This window comes from Oryctolagus cuniculus, chromosome X (assembly GCF_051225735.1).
Source record: "Oryctolagus cuniculus isolate XC-2025 breed Fujian yellow rabbit chromosome X, ASM5122573v1, whole genome shotgun sequence".
Taxonomy (NCBI): Eukaryota; Metazoa; Chordata; class Mammalia; order Lagomorpha; family Leporidae; genus Oryctolagus; species Oryctolagus cuniculus.
In genome coordinates, this window is record NC_142888.1 from 107,713,457 (window position 1) to 107,725,887 (window position 12,431).

General features: G+C 39.0%; 1 protein-coding gene across 4 annotated transcripts in view; it reads right to left on the reverse strand.

Annotated features, from left to right (window-relative positions):
- Window positions 1-6,646: 6,646 nt before the first annotated feature.
- The window catches only part of LOC108178739 (fibrous sheath-interacting protein 2), a 31,180-nt gene continuing 25,395 nt past the window's right edge, over window positions 6,647-12,431 (reverse strand). For 3 of the 4 annotated variants that reach the window (XM_017349849.4, XM_089323900.1, XM_089323901.1), the window contains 3 exons: window positions 10,729-10,814; window positions 9,212-9,257; window positions 7,387-7,722 (listed from right to left, as the gene is read on the reverse strand). In XM_017349849.4, the coding sequence (XP_017205338.4) occupies window positions 7,508-7,722; window positions 9,212-9,257; window positions 10,729-10,814 (347 nt within the window). In that variant the 3' untranslated portion in view covers window positions 7,387-7,507. Of the gene's footprint in view, window positions 7,723-9,211; window positions 9,258-10,728; window positions 10,815-12,431 lie in introns of all 4 variants that reach the window. The other variant, XM_051827511.3, reaches the window with a different exon arrangement.

The following is a 12,431-nucleotide window of genomic DNA, read 5'->3' on the forward strand; positions in this document are numbered from 1 at the left end:
AGCTAAGATTTTTTACATAAAAGTTATCAAGACCATTTGCTATTAAAAAGGCTAAAGTGATTCTGTAACTCTAGTGTGGGGTGGAGGGAGAAGTGGTAGAAGAGGCTGAAATTAACACGTTATAAAGCTACACAAATTGTTACTCTACCAGCTTTATTACTTTAGAGGGAGTAAGATTTGGCCAGTTAGTTTCCTTCTTTAGGCCTCCTTGTATCCCATGAGCACTCAGTAGGTCTGATAAACTGATTTCTACTAATCCTTAGGGAAAATGCTTTTTTTAAGATTTATTTATTTATTTGAAAGTCAGAATTATACATGGAGAGGAAGAGAGGCAGAGGAAGAGAGGCAGATATCTTCCATCCACTGGTTCACTACCCAAATGGCCACAACAGCTGGAGATGGGCCAATCCGGAGCCAGGAGCCAGGAGCCTCTTCCGGGTCTCCCATGCGGGTGCAGGGGCCCAAGGACTTGGGTGATCTTCTACTGCTTTCCCAGGCCATAGCAGAAAGCTGGATCGGAAGTGCAGCAGCTAGGACTAGAACCGGTGCCCATATGGGATGCTGGCACTTCAGGCGGCAGCTTTACCCGTTACACCACAGCGCCGGCCCCGGGAAAACACTTTTCCAGAGTGCTTGGTCTGAATATCACCACCATTTACCACCACATGGTACTTTATTTTACCCAACTATTTTCATCATAAATGGATATTTATAAAGCCCATCCTGTACCTCATTTGGTTTACTGAGTGTTTAAAAGATGACAATGTTGGACATGTGTGTCCCACAGGAGTTATTTCATGTGGATGAAATATTACTCTAGGTTGGATAGAATAAGGGTATTACCAGAAGAGGTGGCCACAAAGGTTTGAGGGCTGAGAAAAAAACCCTTCTCCGTTGTTGCCTATTTTCCGTCATTAGAGATTGGTTACTTTGGATTACAGAGAAATATCCTTAGGATGGGGTAACAGATGAAGTCGTTAATACTATATAGTAACATATTTATCATCATTAGGAAACAAATAACCTCAAAAGGCACAAGCAGAGGTGCATATTTGAATGGGGAGAGGAGAAAGGATAGCTTCAAATCCTGGAAAGCTACCTGGAGAGAAGAAGTGACAGTAGGGTTCTACCTGAAAGTGGAGGAATGGCTCTGGGTATTGGGGCAGCATAGAACTGAAGTGAGAACAAAGGAACAGAGAAAGAGGTGGTAGAGCATGCATCACTGCTTTGAGTACTTTACAATTTTAGCTTACTTCTGAGAGGTTGCAATTCATCAGAGTTTCACTCCGTACAAGTACAACCATAAGAATGAGGGATTCCATGAAGAGAATCTGCCCTCAAGCAGCATTCCTGTGCAATTATTAAAATAACATTAACTTACTGTTTTTTTTCCAAAATACTTACTTTTCTGATGAATCAGGAACATACACAGTTTTATGAACTGTGGATAAATTTCCAGACAGAAAAAATTATTTGTTGGTAACTTTCACAGCTACTGGTAAGGTAATTAACATGTTACTAGGTCTTTATTCCCTGCTGTCACTGCTCTATTTCCACCATCTAGGAACTCCTAGGGAAGGATAAAATAGACCTTAAAATCTGGGGCCACTGCCTACTTTGCCAGCCTAATCTCTGGGCACCATTCTATTTTCTGTGTTCCAGAAATACTGAACAACACATAACTCCCTAAACATCATGTTTTTCACACCTCAGGGCCTTTGCCCTTAACTATTTCCTTAGCCAGGAACTCTAAAGTCTCTCTTAAACTTGTCTTACTTTGCAATTCTTTCAGTTCATGTCACCACCTCCAGAGAGCCTTCCTCAAAGTCTGGCTAGGCATCCTCTAGCCATGCTCCTGAATCACCCTATATTCCCTTTTATTATTTCAGGACTTACTAAGCTGTATTTTAAGGAATAGTTTACAGTGTTTGGAACATAGTAAGCACTTGATACCATTTATTTGCTGAATGAATTCTTTAATATGAAGATATTTCACAATGTTCATGGAAAAATTAAATCAAAAGATAATGTGCATTTTCATGAGCTTTTTAAACAGATCTGTTTATTTTATTTGAAAGGCAGAGCATCAGAAAGACAGACAGACAGACACACACACACACACACACACACACACAGAAAGAGAGAGAGAGAGACCAACCCACCAACCGACCTTCCGTCTGCTGGTTCATTCTCCAGATGGTTGCAACAGCCAGGTCTAGACCAGGCCAAAGCAAGGAACCAGGGAATCCATTTTGGTCTCCCATATGGATGTCAGGAACCCAAGTATTTGGGCCATCTTCCACTGCTTTCCCAATGCTCATTAGCAGAAAGCTGGATCAGAAGTGGAGCAGCCAGGACTTGAACTGGCACTCCAATATGGGATGCGGACATTGCACGTGGCAGCTTAACCTGCTGCACTACAATGCTGGTTGGTCCTTCCATGAACTTTTTGAGGACCCTTGTATGTGTGTTTGCTCAATGCTAGTTCATTAATCTGCATGTCATTAATCTCTTCCCAAATACTGTCTGACATGTCTGCACGTCATTTAGCTTCATAAGCAGATTTTAGTGAATATTCTGGATAGACAGTAAAGCAAGTCTTCAAAAAGAACATGTTCGTAGGAATCCTGGGATGGTGTATGTCAATTATGCATTTCATGCCTAAATAAAAGTCTTAGACAAACAGAATGTTCTGAAAAACATTAAGTACTGTTACCAATTACAGCCAACAGCTCAGTGAGTGAGCCACTTTGGAAGTGAATCCTCCAGTGCAAGTCTTTAAGTAACTACAATAGCCCTGCATGTTATGTTGACTATAACCTCATGGGACCCTGAGTCAGAACCACCTAGCTAAGCTGCTCCCATATTCTTGACCACAGAAGCTGTGTGAGAATAAATGCTTGTTTTTATAAACTGTTAAGTTTTGGAGTAATTTTTTACTCAGTTGCATTAACAACTGTTAAAAAATAATGAACTCTGGGGTGGAGATTGTGGTGCAGTGGGTTAAGCCATTGCTAGGGATGCCTGCATCCCATATTGGAGTGCCTGGTTCAAGTCCCAGATCCTCCACTTCTGATCCACCTTCCTGCTAACGTTTCTGAGAAGACAGCTGATAATGGCCCAAGTACTTGGGTATTATTACCTATGTGAGACACCAGGATGGAGTTCCTAGCTCTTGGCTTTGGCCTGGCCCAGCCTTGGTTGTTGTGGGCATTTGGAGAATGAACCAGTGGATAGAATGGAAGATCAATCTCTTTTACTAGCTCGTTTCTCTCTCTCTCTCTCTCTCTCTCTGTGCCTTTCAAACAAATAAATCTTTTTTTTTTTTATTTTACAGGCAGAGTTAGACATTGAGAGACAGAGAGAAAGGTCTTTCTTCCGTTAGTTCACCCCCAAAATGGCTGCCACGGCTGGCGCACTGCACCAATCTGAAGCCAGGAGCCAGGTGCCAGGTGCTTCCTCCTGGTCTCCCATGCGGGTGCAGGGGCCCAAGCACTTGGGCCATCCTCCACTGCCTTCCTGGGCCACAGCAAAGAGCTGGACTGGAAGGGGAGCAACCGGGACTAGAACCTGGCACCCATATGGGTTGCCAGTGCCACAGGTAGAGGATTAACCAAGTGAGCCATGGCGCCAGTCCCAAAATAAATAAATCTTAAAATAATAAAGAACTCTACTTTTTCCAGCAAAATGGATGAACAAATATCTTGATGCAATGGGAATTTGATATAATCACAATCACGGTGGAGACCTTCAATATACCTCTTTGATGGCTACCTCGTAGATAATAGGAAAAAAAGACAGTCTAATATGCAAAAACCAGTAAACAGAATAACTGAATAATATAATCAACAAATAGAGTTCAATATTCATTTAGAGCCTTATATCTTTCAGAGAATATACATTTTTTTGGTATGTCCATGGAACACTTTCAAATATCAACCATATATTTGGTTACAAAGTAAATTAACAACTTCAGTGTGCTAGATGCTTGCAAACTACGCTCTTTGAACCTAATACAAAATAAGACTAAAATAATTAATTTCTTGGTAATCAAGAAACATACTTAGAGGTAACTTAAGATCTAAGAGGGAATTCACAGGAGAAAATGTAATCTACCTGAAAAAGAACACTTCATATCAAAACCTGTGGAAAATAACAAAAGCTGTTCCCATGGCATTTCTTTAAATAAGAACTTATTTTTATTAATTTGAAAGGCAGAGTTGCAGAGAGAGAGGGAGAGACAGAAATCTTCCATCTGCTGGTTCACTCCCCAGGACTGGACCAGGTCAAAGCAGGAATCAGGAATTTCATCCAGGTTTCCCATGTGGGTGCAGGGGCCCAAGCAGTTGGGTCATCCTCTGCTGATTTCCCAGGTAATTTTGCATGGAGGTAGATCAGAAGTAGAGCAGCCTGGACTCAAACTGGTGCCCATATGGGATATCGGCATTGTAGGCAGTGGCTTAACCCACTAACCCACCTCACCGGCCCCGCCCATAGGTTTTGATATAAAGTGTTTTTTCTGTTACTTCTCCCATGAGTCTCAGATCAGTATCTATAACTGCCTGCCTGTTCCACTTAGATGTCCTATTTAGATGCCTGCAGGCATCTCAAACCCAATATATTCAAAGCTGAACTCTTTTTCTTCCTGACTTGTTCCCCTTTTAGTATTGCATGGCTGCTAAATGGTAGGATGCTTCATTAGCCACTTTAGGTGCCCAGCCTAGAAATCTGGGAGTTGTCTTCAACTCCTTCATTTCCCCCATGTTCACTTGGTAACCAAATCCCATCAATTTGCCCTCCTATTTTGAGTCAAATTTGGATCCATTTCTCCATCCTTACTGATACCGCTTTTGTTCAGGACTGTGTGGTTGCATAAGACAGCTCTAGGTTAAAACTCTGGCTTTGCCATATACAATGTGACCATGGGCAAGATAATTTACTACTCTGAGACTTAATTTACATATATAGAGAATGGTAGATATAAATATTGCTGACCTCAGTAAATTGTTGGAAGGGCCAAATTAAAGAATACAAAGAGTTTAGCATAGTATCTGGTACATAGTAAGTGTTTAACAAATGCTGTTATTATTTTGATGTCACTTTTACTTTAATTTCATTACTTCTATTTTCTCTCTTTCAAAAAGGCAAATTCAGGTCATATTATGCCTCTGCTGATATTCTTCAATACTTACCCTTAGGTAACAGGATAAAAGGTAAATGCTTGGCAGGACCTACCTGAATTTTAATGATCCAAATCTTTTGCAATTCTCTGGATTCAATTTTTAGCTATAGCAATTCTGAAATAATTTGTATCTCCATAAACATAATCCTGTAATGTCTGTATATTGGTAAATGTATTACTCTTTCCTAGTAGGCTCTGACAACTTCTATTTGTCCGCCTAGAAAATCTAAGATCAACTGTGGCTTCTTCTGCAAAAACTTCCCTATGCTTCCACAAGACTTCATACACACCCCCAGTCTGCACTTACCATATTTGGTTGTGATTATTGACATGACTGTTTCTAACCAGACTGTAAAATCTCAGGGTATGGACCATGGCTTTTCTACTATATGTATTCAGTAGTAAGCACAAGGCCTGGTGTGTAGCAGAAACTTCAGTAAATGTCCATTAAGATAATGCAGGAGTGAACTGCAAGATGTACTTACAAATAATTATTTTTAATGTTTACCTGACTTATGGCTGAATTTTGATTTCTTGGGCTTTCTTTCCCTCAAATCAGCATATGACACCTGTATATGCCAAAAGAAAAATAAAAATAATGAAACAAGTTCTCAAGGAGTTTTTAAAACAAGTTGAACAATGGCTATTCTCCACATTTAAAATACAGAAACGTGGGGCCAGTGTGATGGTGCAGTGAGTTAAGCCAATTCCTGTGATGCCAGCATCCAATGTGAGTGCCAGTTCCAAGTCCTGTCTGTTCCATTTTCTATCCAGCTCCCTGCTAATGCACCTGGGAAAGCAGCAGAAAATGAATCAATTGCTTGGGCCCCTGCTACCCACATGGAAGACCTAGATGGAATTCAAGGCTCCTGGCTTTGGCCTGGCATAGCCCTGGCTATTACAGCAATTTGGGGAGTGAACCAACAGATGGAAGATTCTCTCTTTCTCTCTCTCTCTCTCTCTCTCTCTGTTAACTTTGCCTCTCAAATAAATAATCTTTTAAGAAAATAGAAATGTAAGGAAATGATTTAAGGACTTATTTTTAAGTTCATGTATAATATCTGTATTTTTTTTTCCCACAGATGTGTGAAGTAGGAAAATGAGGCTGCCTAGCTTGGGCAGTCCCAATGATGTCCTCAAAAGGGCTAATTTCAGCCTCAAAAGAACTGGCTGGGAGAAAAGGGACCCCTACATTAATCCCCACGTTTTATTGGTGGAATTCAAAGGGTTGGAGAGACCGTTAGTATTCTAACAGTAACTGAGGAATGCACTGATCATCAAGAAAGGCAATCAATGGGACAGCTAAAAGAATGTATATAATTTTTAAATGAAGCTAACTATAGAAGAAGCACTCTTAGAGAGCTGGAAGGCAGAGAACAGGTTCTATGCACACACAGAATGTGACTCTTTCACTTGGCCAAGACCTTTACCTGTCTGGGTAATAATAGAGACAAATAAATCCAACAGAGCAGACTTTATTTTTTTCAGGCCTGAAAATTGAACACAAGCCACCAGAAGTGTATTTCTTGACATTGATGGGATAGATGAAACAAGACAAAAAACAGGATTGCATTCTATCCTATTAGTGTTCATGCTATTTCTCAAAATAAGAGATATTTGTGACCATCTGATACACTCGTATTATCCAACATATTTCAAAGACTTTTAAAAACTGGTGATCTTAATTTGTTAATTGACTCTTCGTTGACTAGGCTATGTTGTATTAAGTTTGCCATCCATGGAAAAGTGTTTTTTCTTGCTATATACTAAGGCTGTTGAAAAAAGTAATTCCTGATGTGCAGCAACTAAAACATCTCAAAGTAGTTAAATTTCTGTCTTTGGATACTGAGCTTGTTGATCATGGGTGTTGAAACAGTAGCATAGTGCACTGCATACCAACAGGTGGTTTGTAGATGTTGGTTTACACAGAGAAGCATACTATGACTAACATGTGACATTTTAGTGGTTACATATTAGTGAGTCGGTCATTTACTATGTCTTTAGCATACAATATGGCAAATGATGCCATTTTCTATTTTAGTTGAGTTCATTTGGAAAGAATGCAGAAAATTTTCTGCTTGATGAAATCTCTCTCAAGCCATATTAACTTTTTAGAGAATTCGAATCAGTTGATACAGTGCTAATGGAGTCAAGGCTGTGATGCAGATTGGATTTGTCTAACAAATTTTAAATTTCAAGCTCATCACTTTGCTTTTGCTGACTTACAAACTGTTCCTGGTATTCTCCACACTGACCGTATGGCAACACTAACATAACTAGAGTTGAATTAGCCTAGGACTATGATGGGGTTTGCATTTCACTTTGTTAAAATAAAATTTTAATATGGATAGTGGCTAATGTCAGGGAATAATGGATGAAACTGTTTTGTACCAATCTTGATAATAATTTCTGTGCATTTGTTCTGCCTGCATCTAGTACAAAACAAGTGTTACTTGCCTCTTCTTTCAGAATATGTTGTACAGATTGTCTGGGGAAATTTGTTGCCTTGGTAGAAGCATGAATTTGGGTTCTTTTCACTCCTGGGGGAAAGAAGAGACACCATTAAATAAGAGAAAATGACACAGTTCTCTTTGCTCGGCTGTTAGAATGTCTGGAATTATTGTAGTCAAGGATGTATTTACTTATGCAAGTTAAAGCAGTAGCTCCAGTGGTAAGATGATTTGACTTTTTGGATTCCCCTGCCTACAATCTTCCAGTGGCTCACCACTACCCACAGGAATAAGCCTGAACTCTCTAACCTGTGGCCCTAATTTCCTTTGCCTACTCATTCTCCCCTCACATCTTCTGTTCCTGCCAGAAGGAACTAATTTAACACTTTATTAAGTAGGAGCCACTGGGAATGTTCAAGTAGAGGGATTATATATCCAAAGCTGAAACTTTGGGAAAATTATATCTGCAGTAAAACATAGAATAGGTTAAAAGGAAGAAGAAAAAATTGGAGGCAAACTATCACAATAGTTATGGGTAGGGTGGCACAAATGGGAAGGAGAGGAAAGTTACGAGAGAGTTTAATAAATACATTAGGGGGTTGGCCAACGTTGTGGTATAGCTAGTAAAGCTGCTGCCTGCTATGCCGGCATCCAATATGGGTGCTGGTTCGAGTCCCAGCTGCTCCACTTCCAATCCATTCCCTGTTAATGTGCCTGAGAAAGTAGCAGAAGATGGCCTAAGTGCTTGGGTCCCTGCTCCCATGTGGGACATCTAAAAGAAGTTCCTGGCTCCTGGCTTTAGCCTGGCCCAGCCCTGGCCATTGCAGCCATCTGGGGAGTCAATCAGCAGATGGAAGATATTTTTTTTCTTTCTCTCTGGCTCTCGGTCTCTCTCTGTTACTATTTCAAATAAATACATAAATCTTTAATAAAAATAAGAAATAGATTGGACAAAATGTGACAAAGATTGAGTCAGGTTTTGTTTCAGAATAAAATTGGGATGAACAAGGAACAGATTTTTTAGAGTGACTGAAAGATGATGAATTTAGGTTTGTGCATATTAGATTTGAGGTACTTTATTGGCCACCCAGATGAAAATGTCCCACTATTCTTGGTGTATATAGGTCTATAGAATATGCATAGAAATATTTTGCAGAAAGCAGCAGACTTAGCTATCCACTAGTCCAACTTTCCTGGGGAGATGGGAAATGGGATGTAATTTTATGTTTTGGGAGAAAGGATAGCATTGGAAGGTAGGGGTCTTCTTGGGAAGAATTCTTTGCACCAAGACTCCCAAATCACTATCTGTCTGGAACTTACTTAGCCTATCCATATAGGCAGCCACAGTAGTGTCTCTAACTTCTCCACAAATTTGCAAATTCCAAAGGCCCTAGGCAACCAACAATTACTCAAAAAATGTAGGATACTAATATTTACAAAAATGAATAATTTTTGTCTTCCTGTAGCAAAATAAGCAGTTTTATAATGAGTACAAAAACATTACTTGAAAAACTATGACAAAACCAATTATTTAACTGAAAAATAGCAGAGCAATTATGAATATGCTTCATTTTCTTACCTTTGACATTTACAGGATCTGATGTGTTTGTAATTTCTTTATCTTTCTGTGTGGTTTAACATCCAAGGGAAAAACATTCATTAGTAATTAAGCTCCTAAAAGAGAATTCTGCCTACTTTAGAACAGTCCAGTTAGTTCAATACCCTCTTCCGATTTCCTACCTCTTTCCTAAGCACTGGTCTCAATGCTAAATTTACCTCATACTGGATCTCTCTCACAGGTACTAAAACTTAACTAGTTCAAAATGAAGCTTATTGTGTACCCATGTACTCCCATCTTTCAAAACTCACTCCTCTTCCTGTATTACATATTTTGGCTAAAGGCATGGCAACCCACCCAGTACTCCATTCTAAAAAGGTCAGACTTGCTCCATTTATTTCAAATAAGGCCAATGCAATTACATCTAATGCTTATTGAACATAATGCTTGGAACTGAAATAAGACATTTCTGTCCCCAAGAAGCTTATCACCAAGTAGAGCAGACAAATATGACACTGTGTGACAAATTCTGAGATAGAGGTCAGCCTGAGCACTATGGTGCCACAAAGAAAAGACATCCCATTTATTAAAACCTATCATAAAACGTGAACCATCATCATCACCACCCTCTCTGAATTCATACATACATTGAGTCACCAAGTCCCAACACAGCCTAATTCTGAAATATTATGAATCTGTGGTCTCTTGTTCACCCACACTGCAATGCCTTAGTGTGGGCCCTTATCATTTTTATCTGGACTATACCAGTAGACTTGCAACTATCTTGTCTCTGAGCTCTTCTCTTTACTACATATCTCATATACTGCAACTGGAGTTATCTTTTAAGAATCCAATCATTCTTATTTCATATCTCTACTGAAAAACCTTCAAAGGCTCTTTACAATGGAGAGGATAAATTCATACTTCAGCAAGATATACAAGGCTCTAGCTTCAGCCTACCATCCAGTCTCTTTTTCTGTACTCCCCTGGCTATGCTGGCTTACACCTCCATGCTTTTAGTTTGTGTGAAATTGCCTCACTATATCCTCATATGTCTATTCATCCAGAAATTCTCACTCACATTTTAAGACTCAGTTAAATCCTCCTTTAATAAAGCCTTTTAAGACCTCTCTGGCAGGGCTAGTCTGTAAACCTGTGTTCCCACAGCATTTTGTACAAATCAAAACTCTGCTCATTCAAGTGTGTGTCTGACCTTTGCACCCTATGTCACCCATGTTTCCTGTTCTCCCTTCCTTGTACTGTGATCCTTGGCTCACAGTAGGATCTCAATCAATGTCAGCTGTTATTGTCATCATCGGTGTCAAATGTTTAAGTTTGTTTCTGCTGAGCTGCATAGTATATTCAGCATGAAGCTGACTTAGCACCTTCCTTGCCAGGGAGAGGGTTAAGACTGTGTAGGATCCCAAGATCACTATTCAGTGAGTCCAAAGCCGGGGAAGGGGATAGCCCTTAGAAATAAAAGTTAACCAGATAAATTAATGATCAATACACAAAATCTGGAACAAAAAACTTTCAACCTTTTGTTGTGCTTCCTTCTGAGAGAATGAGGTTGTTGGTTTTTTAGCAGAAATCTTGTTAGTATTATGAGAATAGTGAACTGATCCTAAAAGTAAATGAAAAGGAAACAATATTTTAAAAAATTTTATTAAAAAATAAAGTACAATAAAATGCACACATTTAAAAGCGGAATTTGTTCAATTTCGTCATATGTATAAATCCTCAAGCCATCATCACAATCAAGATAGGAAACATTTCCATCACCCCTAAGTTTCCCTGTGTCCCTTCTCTATCCTGGACCCCAGGCAATCACTGATCTTGCTGTCAGTATAAATTGGTCTCCATTTTCAAGAATTTTATTCAAACGGAATCAGTTTATACCCTTTTTTGTGGTCTGGCTTCTTTCCTTCAGTGTAATTATTTTGAGATTCATCAATATTGTTGCCTGTATTAATAATTCATTCCTTTTTATTACAGAGCAGTATTCTATGTTACATATACATCATGGTTTAGCCACTTACCCACTCAAGGACATTTGGGTTGATTCCAGTCTGGGATATTATGGATAACACTATTATGAACATTGGTGTACAACTCTCTGTGGACATACATTTTTGCTTTTGGGGGGGCATAGTGAAACAGCTGGGTCATATAACAGCTATAAGTTCAAGTTGTCAAAGTATTTTCCACAGTGGTTGTACCATTTGCATTCCTAACAGCAGGGTAACAGTTCTAGTTGCCCCATATCCTTGCAAATACTTGGTATGATCAACTGCTCAAATTCTAGCCATTTTGCTGGTATGTAGTAGTATCTCATTGTGGTTTAGTTTGCATTTCTCTAATGACTAATAATGTTAAACAGCTCTTCCTTATTTGTCATCTGTATAATAGTACCATCACATTTCACAGGAAATGCATGTTCTGAAAAAACCTATGTACGGATCTAATTTTTTGCACCAAAATAAATTTACCCTTTAATTACATTTTTCTATTAACTTTTTGAAGTACCCTCATATATCTTCTTCAATAAAACATCTGTTAATGCATTTTGCCCATCTTATTAGGCTGTCACATTATATATGTGTGTGTTTATCTTTTTTTCCTGTAGTTAGCACCTTTTTTTTTTACAATAAGCATGCCTTCAAGATACAGATGTGGCAACCAGTATTTTTCTGCGCTTGCTTTTGGAGCTGACGGATGTGAAACAACCATTGTACAACAAGGTAATTATTTGAAAATTTTTATATGATTTTATAATTTTTTTTACTTTTAAGTACCTTTAGTTTTTCAAAGGCATCTGCTGTCTGAGGGTGCAGGTAGGGGAGGGGAAATTAAAATTTGTAACTGGAAGAATGCCAATGATAAACACCAAGGTAGTAGTTAGCACCTGTCATCCAAACTCAGGATGATACAATGAGACAATAAGCCATGTAAATCAAGCAACTGTCTCAAGAATTTATCTAAATTTTATCTTCCTTTTTGTGTAGCAACAGCCTGATGTGCTGAGCTGACAGTTCTCCTGTGGTGTCCTGGGATACTTTTATCCATCATTTACAGTTATGTGGAGTCAGGGAATAAGAGGAATTTGATTTAGGGAAAGTTGGGAAAGGCCACGTGTTTGGCAGTTCTGAGACAGTGGAAAGATGGAAGAATGGTGGGAAAGAAGCTGGAAAAAAGAAAAAAAGAATTAGCAAAAAGAAACCAGATGTGGCTTTCCACTTGT